Source organism: Micrasema longulum, unplaced genomic scaffold (genome assembly GCF_059751315.1).
Source record: "Micrasema longulum isolate JH-2025_06_02 unplaced genomic scaffold, ASM5975131v1 h1tg000180l, whole genome shotgun sequence".
NCBI lineage: Eukaryota > Metazoa > Arthropoda > Insecta > Trichoptera > Brachycentridae > Micrasema > Micrasema longulum.
The window spans coordinates 1904950-1923597 of NW_028277385.1; the positions used below are offsets into that span (position 1 = coordinate 1904950).

Below are 18648 nucleotides of genomic sequence, written 5' to 3' on the forward strand. Positions count from 1 at the left end.
AAAGAATCTTGCAACAAAAAACTCACCCAGAGACGTGAAAAATTTCAATGTCCAAAGTAATATTGTTCAACATAGAGATAGCCCTTCCAACAGGCATAACCAGTGGCAGATTGGTCCAGTTTATTGGAATATGAAACAGTCTTTGTTGGCGCTGTCTGTGGTAATTATCCGGAACATAAAAGCTAATGCTCCGCATAATTTTAGGGTTGTCAATAATACCGCGCAAAAATCGAAAGAAATGCGTTGTTAAATACACATTCCTTCTGGTCTTCAAATTGTTGTAACCAAAAATACCCTGGAGAAACTCAGTAGGATAAAGTTATGGATAATATCCGTACTCCCTCATGTAGAGAAACCGAAGAAATTTCTTTTAGACCCTCTTCACCATAAGAGAGTACTTCAACTCACACGGTACCCAAATCATCGAGCCACTCTCAAGTTTACTTCGCACCAACGAGTAAATAAAGAATTCTCAGTACTCGTGTATTACCAAAAACCTGTTTCGATCTGATTATGAAATGTCAGGGAAGTCACAAAAATGATGCCAAGATCTTTTATCTGGCCTCCCTGTATAACAGATGATCGATGTACGCTGCGTTTGATTTAGCAATGTAGTGCCCTATTCTCCACCAGGTGCAAATAAGAGTTTGATGGTGATGATAAAAGTGCGTTGAACATAAGGTACAGCCTTTCCATCACATATCGCACACCGCATCCGAGGACATAACGAACATTTAGGACAAAAACGACTCAACTCAAAAAATCAACTTTTTGGGAAACTACAAAAGAAGAATGTAAATTGTGACACCTTCGTATTCTTTCGTCGATTGTTTCATATTTTCGAAATGAGCACCAAATTTGAGTTAAAAATTATACTGAAGGCTTTCAGCTATGAATCTAGGAAAAAAAGCGTTAAAAATAAATTATTACAAGTTTAAACAAGACATTTATTTAATGAGTCATTATTGGATTGAAAAAAACAAACAAACAAATGCGCTTTGATAAATACGAGAATGACATAGTTTTTATTAGGTCAGATCAAGTCACCAAACTTATGTTTTTATTTATTCACGAAATGACATAAACTTAAATAAGTCACTAAGATTATTGGTAAGTGTGAACGAATCAATCACAACGCTAAATTGGTAGTTTTGATATTTTAAAAATAAAGTAAAGTTGCCATTTGTATCGGAATAAAATCAATTCAACCGGGTTTCGGTCACTATATGTTTGTCTGCGTTGCGTTCCTCACACAGCAATATAAACACAACACTTATAGCGTCGATTCCGCACTGACACGGAACCTAAATTTTCTGAGTAACAAAGAGACCGATGTAACGGTTTTGTTGTATTCCCACCCGAATGTTGCGCTTTTTTTTAATGCAGAAAGATGGATAATGTTCATTGAAGTCGTTTTATGATCTTAACTCATTTTGAGCTTTTTTTTGAGTTAAGTTGTTTTCGTTCTAAAGGCGCGATAAGTATCCTTGGCGGTGCCCACATTCACGAAAAAGTTGCTCGTTGCCGAACGAGAAAAGCTGCCCGAAGGAGCTCTCCGTTATTTGAACATAATGTACATTGAAATCTGCTTTCGGAATATACAATGCCAATATATTCGCAAAACACATACACATACGTGGATAAATTATGTTGTAGAAGTCTCTCCAAATTCCCCAAAACACTTTAATCCGATTAGAGTGTCCCGAGGGAGGCCTTAAACGAGTAATCAAGGTTTAAATCCCGTTGTTTAGAGAAGATGTTCGAATGCAATCTTAGAATCCATCACGCTATTGTCATTAGGAACTGGAGCGAACCGGTGATCTTCGTAACTGGATGGGTGGCTTAACCCTCCCCATGCCACGCCCTCGGACTAAGGTCAAAAGAATAATATATTTTCACCAAGGAAATACAGAAAACTTTTATCAACAGTGATTTGAGTTTGTCCAAATGGTTATAGACGGGGACTGGATTTCACCTCATGAAAAGTTATTAAGATCAACATATTACAACACAGATGAATAACGTTTTGAGAAGGGGGTATGGAAGTCTTCGCATTGACAGGGTTTGCGAACCATAATTAGCTAGTTAAGGTGGTAACATTAAACACTGTATAACATTCGCGTTTTGTCTATGTTTGAACAATCATATTTCTTCAATTCTTTCATTTGTTGATTTTTATGATATTAAAGAGTTAGTTACACACCTTTATCTATGTGGGTAAGATTCTTTGGATTGAATTATTTAACCTACTAGGTACCGTCTAAATGTGTTTTTCGATTTTATTACTTCTTCTCGGATCATTTGGTTTATTAAAAAAAACACGTTTTATCTGGCGCGGTGTGAGACACCCGGTACATTTTTAAACGCTCATTTCTTTTAGAATGATGAAGCTCAGTGTTATTTTTATTTTATCAACTATTACACTGATTTTGAAAAGGAATTCGATCGTGTGGATCATATCATCCTTCTGAGAAAAATTCTTAACCTTGGAATACGAGGTGACGTATATCGATGGATATCATCCTACGTAAGCAACAGGAGCCAAGCTGTCGTACTCGGAGGTTTTCGATCCAATTTTATAGATATTACATCGGGAGTTCCTCAGGGTTCACACTTGGGTCCTTTGCTCTATAATGCTTACCTTTATGATATATATGCAGTCATCCATAATTCAAATTTCTTGATGTATGCTGACGATAAAAAAATATATTTGAATATTAAAGATACTAGTGACTGCTATAATCTCCAAGACGATCTTCACCGATTAACAGATTACTATGAAAAAAATTTCATAAATGTAAATGTCTCAAAATGTTTACTCATTTCTTTTTCACGTAGCTCCAAACCTATTTCACATCAATATTTTTTAAGTAATCAAGCTATACAACGAGTTGAAAGTGTTCGTGATCTTGGTGTGATTCTAGATAAAAAACTTACGTATGAAAACCACATCGAAAATATAGTGAACCGGGCACACAGAAACTTAGGTTTTGTTATCCGCACTTGCCAAGTTTTTAATGATATTGGTAGTATCAAATTAATTTATTTCGCTTACGTTCGTAGTCTCCTTGAATATGCCTCCTCTGTGTGGTCTCCCCAGTATTCCATACACAAGATAAGGCTTGAAAATATTCAGAAAACATTTTTGAGACATCTCAATTGGAGATCCAGATTTTACGGACCTTAACTATAAAACTTCTTGTCATAAACATAATATACTTAGTCTTGAGGATCGTCGTTTGTTATTAGATATGGGTATTTTACATGACATTCTTAATGGACGTCTTGATAGTCCTGTTCTGGTTTCTGAGTTGGCCCTTAACGTACCTGGCTACCGCACCCGTCACACGAATCTATCTCTTTTCCATGTACCCACAGTTCGCACCAACTATGCTCAGAACTCTCCTCTGATTCGCTTGACGCGTAATTATAATTTATTTTTCAATAACATAGACATATTTAATTACAGTAAACTCACTTTTAAAACAAAATTAAAAAACTATTATTTGAAAAAAATTATGTTTCGTTATAAAAAAAATATATTTATATTTTTACATTATAATTTTGAATTGTTTCCATTCACTCATATCAAATACACACTTACCCTGTCCTTAAACCTACCCTCACACCCATATACAATCACACACATATTCACATACCTACCAAAACCACACTCCACTTTTTTACACACGCATCCTCACACACAAAAAAAAACTCGCACACATGCACTTCTATAAATTATATTTAACTGAACTGGATTTTTATAATTGTATTAATGTGAAAAACTGATTTGGCTTTATTTTCTGTTTTTTTTATTATGTTGTGTATATTTCTTTGTATTGCTGTTGTTTTTCTTAATAAACAAAATAAACTAAGCCAAAAAAAAATTGTATTATCAGCGTTAGAATTTTTTAATGGTTAATGATCAAAGGTTCTCTTCCGCTTATTCTCGATCAGTTCTGCCCATTGGTTTATTCACGGCAAACAAATCAGAAATCCTCCATAACTTTCTCATAATTGATTGATTCATATGAACGCTTGTATCAAAATGTTTTTTTTCGTACTTTTTTAGGAAACTTTTCGGTACAATTTTGTGGTCCAATTTTTATTACGCGCAAGAAAATATTTATTGTATCCAATTTTCCGTAGTTCTTAATTTCCCAATTGATAACGTCGCACCTCCTCCCATTTAGTAGTTTAAGTAATATGACTGACATATTGATAGCTTGCGTTGTTTTAGTAGTGCCTTGTGCGAGAGGTGAGATAGGTGGGTTCAAATTGCGTTCGAGTGCATCACACCCATCAAGTTCATAGTTTGTGTAACATTTTCGAATACAAATAATACAAGGACAAAGGCTTAAAATTTAACCAAGTTAAAACGAAACGTCAACAAATATTTAAGATAATTTTTTTTTCGCTAAAATCACAATGATTTTTCACTAAAATTCAATCAATAATAACACAAAGAAAAAGGAAAAGAAAGTGAGATCTCTTTAGATTCATATAGGTACTTAAGCCTTTTATAATTAAGATTTATTCATTGGTTTCATTTACTTGCCATCTTACTATACTATGTTTCATTTATTGATTTGGTCTAATACCTACACTATTTTTTAATTTATTTAATTTTATTTCAATAAAATACAGTTATTTCTAATTTACTGAACACTTTTTATTATATTTTCTCATAACTATTGTTTTCTGTTTTTTGTTTCAAAGAATGAATTTTTTATTCATGTTAATATTGTAAAAAATCGGGTTATGGTCCCGCGGCTAGTGTTGCGGACTCACGGGCCGATGTTCAAATCCCACTCTAATCCAACTTGATTTCCATTTTCTTATATTGAGTCATTTTCAACTCGTTGAAAATGGCCACCAAAATTGAAATAGTAGGGTTGATTATAAAATCGCTTATATTTCTTTTTATTAAAATATATATATATATATAAATATATATATTCTTCGTTACAATTTATAAAAAATTTGGATGCCTGAAATATGCCCAATAAAATTGTAATTATTCTTACAAACATTGGTAATGATAAATCGATTCCTAAGTAGAAAATGGCTGCCATGATTGAAAATCTGAATCTGTAGCATATCAAAACTGTTATAGACAGATACGCACTTTTACTAAGCCTTATAGAAGTTGGGAGTTGTTTCCAATTCGGGTCATTAAAAGTTTGTACTGAGTAGCAAAATAAACTTTCTTGGCTTTTCTTTTGTTTGGAATACAGATTAAAGGACCCACCATAGATTAATTAAGGTTGTCATAAAAGAAGAAAAAAAACATTTTCTAATTCAAATCGCCCCACTGAGAAACACTAAGACGACGTGATTGGAGAGTAGCTAAGCAATTATGTTTGTAAGTACTGTACTACTTGGTGGATAAGATTTTTGCATTATTTTGGTAATTAATGTACCAATGCTAGGCCCAAAGCATCATTATTTATTTATGTTTTAATTAAGAATATTATATCGTATCTGAAGCCAGAGCCAGAATCCTGGTCAACTGTTTTCGACTCGATGGCTTCTCTCAGTAGGACAGTAATTTTTGAAAAAAGCATAAAGTCATACTGTTAAATTTTTTTTTTTCAAAATTTATAAAAAATGCAATATCATTAAGGCCTGTTATAGGAAAATAGATGAAAAATCATGAATACCCCAGTCACTTAACTAACGTGCACCCCTGCTTACTGCTAATAACCGACTGAGTGAACCAACGTTTTCTTTTATTTTTGTCTCTTTCATACAAACATCGGCCACAGAACAGCGTCTCCGTATAATTGTTGAATTTTCTATTCTCGTGTTCTTTCTTTTGTAAGGGGATCACTTTTATTTATTTAATTATTCCCCGCATAGCATAGATAAATATTCTTACACATTCATAACAAAAAAAACTTTCCAAATCCAGTGCAAAAGTGTCGATTTGAATATAAGAAAAAATACAACTCCATTATTTAAAAAAATAAAAAAGATATATAAAGTCTTGTATTCTATATCGACTCATGTCAGGTACATCATAGCCACACAAGAGTTAAATATAAATTTCAAAAAGCAACTAGTTGAAGCTTATTATTGACCAATTAAAAAAAAAAGTATGAGCAAAACCTATAGAAAGACCCTCGGCCTTTGAAACAATTTTCGGGTATATGGAGGGTGCGCTTGCGCTGCAATATTTCACTGTCCCAGGACTGGAACCTGAAGCGTAAGACTGATTACCTTACCTTCATGCAACTGATGATTGTGATACGCTGCATTTGGTGTTCCATTGTGCCCTATGCACCATCTGGTGCAGATAGGGGTTTAATGATGATGATGAATATTTGAATAATTACCATAAGTTTCCATTAATATACGCGCAATATGTCAGCATGTACAACAGGCAACTGAAGGGTTAAGTTACAGGGTGGAACATAATTATAGTGTTTTTCTTGATTAGCAAGTATCCAATTATTTTATATGTGTTTACCGTCATCCTCGTATAAATACTGTTCTGTAGATATTGTATATATTATCTACGTATGGAACGATTTGATAGAGTTGTCTTATATGGGTACCAGAAAGGTTTGAAATTAAAAAAAAAACTATATTGGTTTTATTTACATAATCGGTTAGTAAAAAAAAATAAGAACAAAATATTTTGGAGTAAAAAAACTTCGATATTCGTAAAATTAAGTTCAGGAGAGCCAAAAATGTTAGGCTGTGCACGGCCGGCAGTGTTCGCAATCCTGTTCCAAAACTTTGACTGCGTTTTTCTCAAAACATCATTTTCCGCTAGTTTTGCCGCGATGACTCAAGAACGGCTAAAGATATCGACTTGATAAAAAAAAAATTGAAGATAAAGATGTATTACATAAACTAAACCAATGTCTGTTTATAAAAAAAATAATTTTTAATACAAATAGCTTGAATTTTTCGAAGTTTTTCATTTCTTGGCCATTATTGCTCTAATTTTGACAATTCTTTATAAAATTTTGGTTTATTGTATAGAAAAAGATTCGACCAACAAAATGGCGATAAGAAAAAAAAACCGACTCGTTCACCTGGAATCGCGGAAAGAAGAAAGCAGTTCGCGAGTTGCGCAGTCGCCTTTAGATATAAATATACCTCCAATTATTCATGTTTTTGAAAATTGGCTTGTTTTGTTACATAAAAAAATTATCAAAAAAGAAAATTTGTTTCTGTTTATTTGTTCGTTCGCAACCCTCATTCGAATCTCACCCAGCTTTCGGCCGTTGGAAACTTTCTGGTCCTCTTAACAGGTATGGAGTCGGCTGTCCATGGCATATGTTGGTCCTTCGGTTTAATTTTTATTGGCCAATTAGGTCTTTTTGGATGGCTTTTAGAATCATTTTTCATTAATTGCCTTTCGGACTTTCGTTGTTTGGTTTATCAGACCAAAAAAACCCGGAGAAATACACATACTCGCACGCACCCTTTACACTCATACACAAATACTCACCCACTTATGTACACTACACACTAAGGGCCTTACTCATAAACTGGGCATAAAGTTACGCCTAGGTATAGTAATAGGGGTAGAATAAATATGATGTTTCCATCCTTTTTTTACCACCATGCCTAGGCGTAACTTTGACAGGTTTATAAGCAAGGCCCTAAATAACACACACTATCTCACACAAACAAGAATGCTTGGACGCAACATTGAAACAATCAAATACACTGGACCCTCGTTTAGCACGGTTTCTATATAACACGATCCAAAAACTAAAATAAAATTTGTTTTAACTCTTGAGTGGCTGTGGTGTAACACGAGTCTACATAAAATACAAGACTTCATATATCTTTCTTTTTTTATTTTAATTATGAATTTGTATTTTTGGTAATCTTCAAAGAGATATTAAAATTTGTATAAATATGCTGCATTTTAACTCAAAAAAGTATGTTTCCTTACTATGCAAAGGATAATTATATGAATGGTGATGCCAATACCACAATAAGTTTGTTTTACTGTATAAGAAAGAGAACAAACATATAGCGTTTAACAAGGAAGACAGAGACGCTGTTCTGTGGCCGGTGTTCGTGTGAAAGAGACAACAACAAGAAAAGGAATTCGTTTGATCAGTCGGTTATTGGCAGTAAACCTGAGGACACGTTTGTTATATGACAGGCGCGGCGTATTTATGATTTATAATTTATTTTGCGATCACAGACCTAAAATATTATAGTTTTTTTTTTTTTTTTCAGTAGTCTGAACTTCAGAATATTCTGTTTGAGGTACTATAATGTTACATCACCGCGTGTAAAGAAATTCGAAGCCCAGCCTTTTAAGAGTTAACATAAGTTTGATAATGCGTAATAGTAATATTAATTAGTAAACTGCCCTACGTCGCTCTTTTACTTACTTGGCAGCTAATATAATTATATGATAGTGAATAATCGCTGTAAAGATTTTTTAAAGTATTTTGTCATATTAAAGAAAAAAAAACATGTTTAATAAATGGTAAACAACTAAAATTTTTCCTGCCCCAAATTTATTATACACAAGAAAACTTAATGTGTAGAAAGTGTCTCCCGTGTAGAGGAATAAGTTCCAGTGTAACTCTAAAAATATTGAAATACTCACATTGTTTACAAAAACCCCGTTTTTCACGTAAAATAAAGAGGGGTATTAAATAAATTAGTTTGAAAACTTTCCAAGGTTAAGATAATCCTTGCAAAGCAAAAACGGAAAAAATATATTTATTCAATCAAAATTTCAATACAAGAGATGAGTTTTCATAAACTAAGGAATTTTTGCGTAAAAAAGATGGCAAACCTGTTTTGTAAAAGAGCTTGTTATTTTGATTATCATATGTTATTTTTACTGATTACATTAAATTTAAAAATAAGGTCTTACAAAAAACACCACTAACAGGAAAGTATAACATGCTTCGAATTTCGATAAAAAAATATAAAATGGATTTCGAAAAATTAATTGCATTTTCACATGATATTGTAGAGAAATGTTTTCATACATAACTTTAAAAAACAAATTATTAAAAAGTATGTTCCTATAAAAACAAAACATGTTTGCCTTGATACAAGAAGGCCTATTATATACACTACATACGTACATATATAGAGGTCTTGCCTTGATAAATGTGACTTCAAGATTCGTGACGATATTATATTTAAATTTTAAACGGTCACAAACAAAGCTCAAAATTTACACGAATCGTGGCGAATTAGAGGCATGGCCAATGCTACTAATGGGTAGTAAAAACATATTTTTTTTACTAGACAGTATTTTGTAGATACTCATTAGTTTAAAATTGTAAAAAAAGTCATATTTCCCTATTGTCTAGTTTGTCAAAAATAAACATCTAATTATTTAATTAAGGAAGATGCCTTCTTAGGCGAAAGAACTCTTTGGTCAAATTAAATCAAAGTTAAACTAAGCTAAGACGTTTTATTGATAATTTTATCTAAATAATTAACTATGGAGTTCTTTCAAGAGATATCTACAAAGACATCAATATAATTATTTAAATTACAAAAAAACACACAAAACAATAAGACATTGGTTTTTATTTATTTATATCACACATTTTTTTATTGACAAAATATAATATACCGACACATTTAGCAACACACATTTTTTTGTCTGTTTGGTACAAGTTTTTTTTTGACATGGCTAATTTATTGGATCTCAAATATACAACCTTATCTCTATTATATAGAAATGTGGTGGCGTTGTCAAGCTAAAAAAAGTGCTGGCCTCGTTTCTTTATGCCATTGGTCAGGAGGAGTCGGAGGATTTAATTACTAATGAAGGCAGATAAACATTATGTCAAAACCTCTATCTGTTTATGTCTAAACGTTAGTAATATAATATGTTAAAAAGTACTTTTGTGTTAACGAAATTTTTCACAAATTCATTAAAAAAAACACGTGCCGGCCTTAGTACGACGTACTAACTCTAGTTAGAATGGCAATAATACGAGTACAATGAGAAAGTTTAGTGGTTTAAAAAAAAAAAAAAATGTTAGTAGACTATTAAACTAAGCCAGTTTTTTTTATTTTTATGTATCGCATTGTCCGAGCGATGATTTTCCAAAGTTTTGTATTTCTGAAACTACTCCAAGTGTGATTTTTCAAGTTTTCTTCCGCTTCTTCTCGGTCAGTTCTGTGGATTGGTCCGTTGATGGTAAGTAATCCGGAAAACTTTCACATCTCTCTTATCATTGGTTGATTCATATGAATTAATAACGTCGTTAAAAGTTAAAGTAGAGTACGTTAAAGTAACAATGTTTTGAGTATGTCCAAATGTTTGCAGACTGGCTGGGAGTGGTTCATGTTTAAATTTATTGCAACAGAGGGGGAAAACATTTTTGATAAGGCAATATGGGAATCTAGGCATTTACAGGGCTTATGACCTGCCGTTGGCTGGTTTAAGTGGCCACTTTACAAAGTCAACAGATGGAAGAGTTAAGGAAATGTGGATGTTCAAACATAGGCAGAATGGTGAATGTTACACAGTGTGTAAAGTGGTTACTTAAACCAGCCAACGACAGGTCATAAGCCCTGTAAATGCCTAGATTCCCATATTCCCTTCTCAAAAATGTTTTCCCTCTCTGTTGCAATAAATTTTAATCCGTTAAAGTAGTTTGTTTTTATTAATATTTTTTTTTTTGTACATTTTTAAGAAACTTTACCATTTAATTTAATGCTTTAATTTTTACCGCGCGTATGAAAATATTTTTTGTATCCGATTTCCCGTAGGGCTGAAGTTCCTCATTAAAATAATGTATAATGTCTAGAATTTATGAACTCTTGACCTATTTTCATGTATGTTTATCAGTTTTTTCCTCTTTGTAAACTGTTTTGTAAACAAACAAACCATCACGCCATTTCCCCGTAGGGGTAGGCATAGAGAATAGAACGCCATAACACTCTATCTTGGCATACATACCTCGCTTCCTCTACATTCATACATCTTCTCATGCACGCACGCTAATTATTCCTACTTTTGACATGACCATCTTCAAGTATTTGATGGACTTGATCATGCCATGTCTTTCTCGAATTTCCTCGTTTTCTGCGTCCATCAACATTTGCATCGTAGATCCTTTAAGCCGTTCTTTCGCTGTCCATTCGCTCTATATGCCCAAACCAACGCAGCACCCCTTTCTTGATTCTATCGATAAGGCATGCCTTACACACTTCACGGATCTCTACATTTGTGCACCTATCATACATCCTTTTACCACACATTCGCCTGAGGGATCGCATTTCGACAGCATTTTTGCATTTTTGCAGCATTCACCTACTTTCATCGTCATTTTTCCAATTCCGTACTTCGCGCTCCCATACATTAGAGTTTGCACTAGAACTCCGTAAACGAATACATAAATAAACGCGAGGAAGTAAAACAGCTACAAAAAAAAACAATGAATACCCGAACATAACAGAAATGTGTATTCAGTATATTCATACAACTTTTTTAGGAATAAACGAGAACTACTCATAAATAAATATTTATTGGAAAATAAAATGGAAATAATATTGTACCGCTCAGTAAATCAGTTTAAGGCTTACAAATCAGAGTAGTTAGCCCAATAGTCACAGAGTATTTGTTCAGAGCGGACACGAGAGCGAAATACGATTTTGATTACAAAACGAAAGCGTGACATTTATTTTTAATTTTTTATATTTATACACGGGGTTTCTTCCATTTACATAACATGTTATTGAAATAGTGTTTATAAAATAACAATACAATATGAGGCATTAAAAGATTCACACATATAAACAAATGCCTACATATTTTATGTATTAGCGACAATAAAATACCTACACTGCCCACTACATTAGAGAAATCATTACTATTTTAACCCGAACTATTGAAGTTGATTTCCTGTTTTTTGCAGATAATATATTGGTAACTTTATTTTTGTAGTTGGGCAGTGATAGATTAAATTTTTATCAGAGATGGAATAAAAGGTATAATGATAGCAGAACACCAATGCCGAACACTCTTCAAGTGGATTGGCAGGTCTGTTGACGAATGACCCTCTTCTACTGACGAGTTTTCTATGGTTTCCTCGTCACTAGAGCAAATGCGAAGAAGCTCCTGAAACAGGCCACTGCCGAAAAATCTCACCTGATCCTTAAATATTATAAACATATCAACTAAATGAAGTTTTTTATTTAAGTCAATTTAATAGAACATTGTTTTTTGAAGTAAACAAATAAATGACTTTAAAGAACTCACACGAGAGGTAGTATCATACATGATAAATATAGCGCAGGAAATTGGTAAAATAAACCAAAGTAGGGAACAAAATGCCGAACACTGCTCTAGTGAAACGGAAGGCCTGTTGACTACTGCCAACAGGCCGGCTTTTCCTGAAGAGTTTTAAGTGGTTTTCTCTCCACGTGAGCAAATGCTGAGAAGTTCCTGATTAGCCCACATTAATATATCCCTCCTGATCCCAATAGTTTAGATAAATTTTAAGATATTTAATTGCAGAAAAATCCACTTTTTTAAATATAAACTTTGTATATTATAGGCAAGGTAAATAATAAAGCAACTCCCATATTAAAAAAAAATATTAAAAAATTACTATCCCTTTAAACTAAATATTAACCTTGTACATTACAAGCAAGGTAAAAAAATATGCAACTCCCATATAAAAAATATAAAAATATGTTCTTATATCAGAATATAAGGCTTGTTCATAGTAAGTGTCATGTATTATATTAATACGTAAATTACATGTTAGAGGAATGAATTTAATTCATTGGCAAATCGATTAATATGATTTTGCACTGAAAAATCTTGCGCCAAGGTAATGCATTTCACAGTTCCATTGTTTTTTGGAATAAAGATTTTTTCTATGAATTCTTTTGATTTTTTAATTCACGTTAATTTTCCTGAAGCATTGGCTCTACATTGGTTAACTTTATTCAAAGAACCGCTGTAATCCGACAAATCAAATTGCAATATTATCACCATGTAAGTTGACACTGATCCGAGAAACTGAAAATTAATGAAAACTTTAATCATTTTATTAAAATCATTTTGATAAAAATAAAGTTTTGGGAAATGGATGATGCTGATATTTTTACATTATAAAGTATATTTAATTCTTATGGTAATGCAAATTATTCAAACTCATTCTGTGAACCTTAAACTCTTTTCTATCACCAACTTTAGAAAATTTTCAGCACCGGATTTTTAAAGAATTCGTAATATAATCTAAGTATTATTATAAAAAAATATTATTGACTTGTGATTTTCAGTAATAAGTATTAATCACAGTAACATTAAATTAATGAACTTAAGTGTTTAAAAACACATAGAGAATGAAACTCTCGCAAATACCTTTCAAAAACTGTGCGAACAAAACAACTGCGCTTCGGACTGATTATGCCTAACTTAAGTCAACAAATTGACGATTTGTTGTCACGTTTTCAGCACCTTAAAACTGAACCGATTTGGGCGCTTTTTTTAAAGAAAAAGTATCAGAATAAAATTTTCTGTGTTAATACATTTTGCGTATTTCAAAAATAGTTTTCGCATTTGTATACCATACGTCTGAAGATGGCAGATAAAACCTTAAGGGTTTTTGGAATGGTCCTAGTTTCCATAATAAACCATTTATTAAAAAACAAAACGATTGGGACATGTCAATGGTTAATATCTAAAGTGTGTAAAAAAAGTGCTTTAGTACTATAATCCAGGGAGAGAATACGGAATACGTTTGTATGAAGACAAGACAGACAGATATTTTGATGAATTGAGTAGGTACCTAAATGAAGTTAAGTTAATGAAAAAATTTAAGTATAGTAAACGTACCGAACACAAAAATGATACATCCAGAGGGAAGAGGCCAAAAGCTGTAAATTTAGCTTTATTGTGTAGAAGTTGCAATGAAAACATCATAACCTGAAAATGAAAAATATTTTATAAAGTTACTCAGCAGGCTCTCAACTTTTTAATAGTGTTAATAGATCTCTATAAAATAAGGAAAAGTAGACAAAAAATGTTATTCACCATTTAATATTCAGAATAATATTTATTTACACTCACGTCATTTTTATCTTTAGCATCAAACCGCAGACTGCGTTCAAGTCTATGTATTATAATTGCTGTTTGCTCGCACTGAAATTAATAAAAATTTCAAAAACTAATTATTTTTAACTATTTTTGCGACTGAGGAAATCAAAAGAACATGTTTTTAATGTAGTTACCTTTTTGGATGCCCTGGATGCGAAATGTGCTATTAGAATAATTAGCATTGCATCAAATATTATGGATATCGTTGAAAACAGGAGTACACATTTATGTCTTAATTTATAAATGGTTGCGAAGAAGTTATATAACTTGATTGTGACAGTTATAAAACACAACATAACACAAAGTAATATCTGGAATGAGAAAGCTTCCTCTATTTTTCTCGCAATAAGGCACAGTTTATCGTGAATACGTCTTACAACGGAGAAGCGAGTACTTTTTGCCGCCACTGGAGTTACCCAAAATATTTCGTTCGAGTTTATACAACTCGAGTGAAATAGGCTGAGGTAATCATTTAGCAATTGATATCTTTTCGCCAACAAACAAACCAAAGAAATAAATTGCGTTTCAGTAATTATCTGCGTCCACAGCGGAATAGACTGAGCTAATTCCAGTAAATGTTTCATCCCGCATGATTTTCTTATTGTTTGATCGGAAATAATGAAAGCCAACCCAACTAAAAGAAAGGGAAATAGAACTAATCGGATGTTTTGTCGGGTCTTTTTATACGGAATCTGCACATTCATTATCAACAGCTCATTGTCAATTTCATGAATAAGCGACAGAATAGAAATCAAGTTGGTTTTTCGAAATGGCACCCAACCGACCATGGTAAGCATAACCATTAACCCGACGAACGTTTTAATGCGTTTTATGTAGGAAGCTAACACCGTTACCTTAAACATAGGAGGCGCGATAACATTCCAGTCGGCAAAAAATATGTAAACGAAATAGGCGTAAATCATGAAAAAAACTAAAGAATTGAAATTCGAAAAAAAATTATTATTTTTTATTTTAAGTGGTAGTTGGCCGAAAATCTGCGATATCAAAATGATATCCGAAAGTGCTGTAAAAACAGTTTCACCCTTTTTAAATTTATTTTTCGATGAAAATTGCATTATTTTCTGTTGCTTTCCCATTGATTAAGTGTGCTTCTTCGACTGAGAAAAAGTTATTTTAAATATCTTTTATATACAAATAATATGAATAAACCCACTTAATGTTTTTGACGCTCCCCTTTCTATTTTACTTTCATCGAGTTCTTAGTAAATACAACAAGTCATTCAATTTTCAGTCCTTTCAAGATTACATAAGTAGGTACTCAACGTCAATTGTACTTGTGCTCCGTGATTTAGTATAATATTTTATTTACCTACATACAGTACCTATTTAATAGAACTTACTTTGTATAAAATTGATGTTAGATTTTAGAGTTTTCATTATCATATTTTGACTCAATGCTGAGCACCGTGGTCTTCAGGACATTAGATATACGATACGCTTCCATTTCTCCCGGTCCTAGGCCAAGTTGAAGGCATTGTTCAATGAAGACCCCGTTAATTTCTTTATTTGGTCAGTGTATATTTTAGGAGATCGTTCTTTTGGTCGCTTACATTCAATTCTCCCTGGTACCAGCTTTTCGAAACTATCTTGCGGTATGTCCGAAACAGCATAAAATCCCCTTTCTGCGTGTCGTGGAGAATCACAGTTACAGTTTTCCACATAATAGATTTAAAAAATGATCACCACATAAATTTACTAATAAATTTAGTTAAAAATTTTATAAAATCACCAAAATGGTGTTACTTTCAGAAAGTTCCTCAAGACTCAGACCTCAAGCATGGCAGGTAAACACGCTAATCAGTTGACCAAAAGGCGGACTAATCTCCACATTATTTCCTCTTTTTAGATACATATTCAGTCAGAAACACTAATCTAGAGTTCTGATTATATTTTGCATACAAAGTACTAAAAAATATAAACAAAAAAACAGTGCAAATGCAGAGAAGCTCTTTGAAAATACCATAAGCGAAATTCTTTCCTTTCCAACATTTTTTAAATAATGTAGATAGCCAGGAAAAAGAATCCACCCGTGAAATAAGCAAGGTTTAATTACTGTCACTTCAATACAAAATATTTAAAAAACATACTCACAGCTGTATCCTTCATCCTACCTGCGCACAGGTCAAACATTACATATAGGCTTATTTATTTCGTTATATGCTGACATGCTTTCTCCTTAAACATTCCAAAGAAAAGGCTTTATTGATTATGGGTACCGAGGTATACTTGTAGGTACATTGCTTTTGAAATTTCTTATTTTTTAGGATTTTCAAGGCTTCTAGATTTGGCGATATTCGCATCCCAAATACTATTGTATCCGTTATTATAATGTTTATTTGCTCCAAATGCAAACCACCGTAAATTCCATTACGTAATTTTGTGTATGGTCGTTATAGGTGATAAGAGATAGGACCTATTAGACAGGAGATATGACATTTTATCAATATTCAGGTTACTTTAATTACTTTTTTAAGATCAAGCTTTGCTTTTCTACAGCTTGTGTATTTACACTCCTGCGCACTGCTGATTTCGTCACCATTTGGGTAGGTACTAACTATACAAACATCATCAGCCAGCAGTCCGGAAAATGGAATTCGAAATGATCTGAGAAGCTATACGAAATGATACAAGCATAATCTTTTTAATAAAAGTGACCTTAATACGAAAAGGCATCTTAATTTTCAAGAAAATCAAAAAAATCTATTTCCCATGAAACAAATATTTTGTGGGTTGGTTTCATTGCTTGCTGTTTTAGAATTTCATTTGAGTAGTGATGTATAGTCGGCTAAGATCGGTATAAACCGAATAGTTCATTTTTCACAGCAATAATCATACATATAAAAATAATAGCCAATCGATAATAATCAATCGTACTCACCGATCGTACCCAGGTATGACTACCGATTTTTTTTCTTTGTTTACAGCTGAACTAAATTTATTTATTTATTTATTTATTTATTAACGGACATAGTCCATGTATACAATTTATAAGGTTTAAATATTACAATAAAAGAGTAGTTTAAAACATTTAAAGAAAAAAGAAAGAAGCATTGACAAACATAAGGGACATCGAGACAAGATCTGGACTATTTATTTAGTGCTCGTTTAAATCGTTGTAAACTTAAACCAAAAAAGTCCAGATCCTGTCTTGAGTTAACAATACGACAAAGGCGGGTCATTGGAGAATTTAGGCCATAGTTTGTTCTATGCTGATCGATGAACAGTACTTCACTGTTTCTCAATCTACGAGTCGGAATATTGAATTTTACTTGTCCCAGTAATGATGGAACATCGATTATACCATTTAGTATGCCGAACATATATATGGAGTCAATATTAGTTCTACGTTTTTGTAGACTAGAAATATTTAACATTGACTCTATTTCAGCATAAGAATAATTATCTCTCTCTAGTCCAAGCATCCACGCTATTTTTCGAAGCAAGCGATGTTGGACTGATTCAATGTGATTTATGCGATTGACATAGAATGGAGACCAGACCACTGAGGCATATTCAAGAAGAGGGCGAACAGTTGAGCAATAAAGAGTTTTGATTGTACGGACATTAGTAAAATCAGAGGATATTCTGTTTATGAAGCCAAGTAATTTCAGTGATTTATTTACTGTATTATCTATATGCTCGTTGTATGTCAGTTTATAGTCCAAAACAACTCCTAAATCTCTGATGGACTTGACTACATCAATTTTGGAGTTTTCTAATAGGTACTCGAAGGAAATTGGTTGCTTTGTTCTATGAAATGACATTATTTTGCATTTTTTAATATTTAGTTCTAATTTATTGACTTTACACCATCGGTTAAAAGAGTTAATGTCTGATTGAAGAAGAAAGCAGTCTTGTAAAGTTTGAATTATTTTGAGAATTTTGTTGTCGTCCGCGAAGAGCCAAAAACGAGAGTAAGAGAATGATTTAGCAACATCATTAATAAACAAATTGAAAAGCAGGGGTGCCAAATGAGCACCCTGAGGTACACCCGATGTAACATCAATACTGGTTGATAAATAGTTATTTATCCGAACATTTTGTGTCCTACTAGTTAGATACGATTTAATAAATGATAGTAATGGATCTCTTATTCCCAAGGCATGTAATTTATACATGAGAATTTTATGATCTACTTTGTCAAATGCCTTAGAAAAATCTGTATAAAGAACATCAATCTGCTGACCATTTTCGAGTGCTTTGACAATAACCTGGGTATAATCTACCAGGTTAGAGGTGGTTGATCTGGCAGATCTAAATCCATGCTGTTCATCGATTAGTATATTCTTAAACATGGGCGTGATTTTGCTAGCAATTATAGCTTCAAACATTTTAGGGATACAAAATAATGTTGAGATAGGCCTATAATTGCTAACATTAGATTTATCGCCTGATTTAAAAATAGGCCTTATATAACTTATCTTCCATAAGGATGGAAACTCACCAGATGACATAAATATACAAATACAACCGGTAAGTCACCACAGTTGAAAGGAAAAATGTTCATTTTACACAAATGTGCTAATAATCACCTTACAACAGAAAACGGAATATATTTT

General features: G+C 32.6%; 1 protein-coding gene across 1 annotated transcript; it reads right to left on the bottom strand.

Annotated features, from left to right (window-relative positions):
* Positions 1–1747: 1747 nt before the first annotated feature.
* On the bottom strand, positions 1748–14652 carry LOC148283898 (putative gustatory receptor 28b). The gene is made up of 4 exons (XM_088243034.1): positions 14203–14652; positions 14042–14113; positions 13808–13897; positions 1748–1870 (listed from the first exon to the last, which is right to left on the bottom strand). Exons 1-4 carry the CDS (start codon positions 14650–14652, stop codon positions 1748–1750), a joined length of 735 nt encoding a protein of 244 aa, XP_088099160.1.
* Between the last annotated feature and the right edge of the window lie 3996 nt (positions 14653–18648).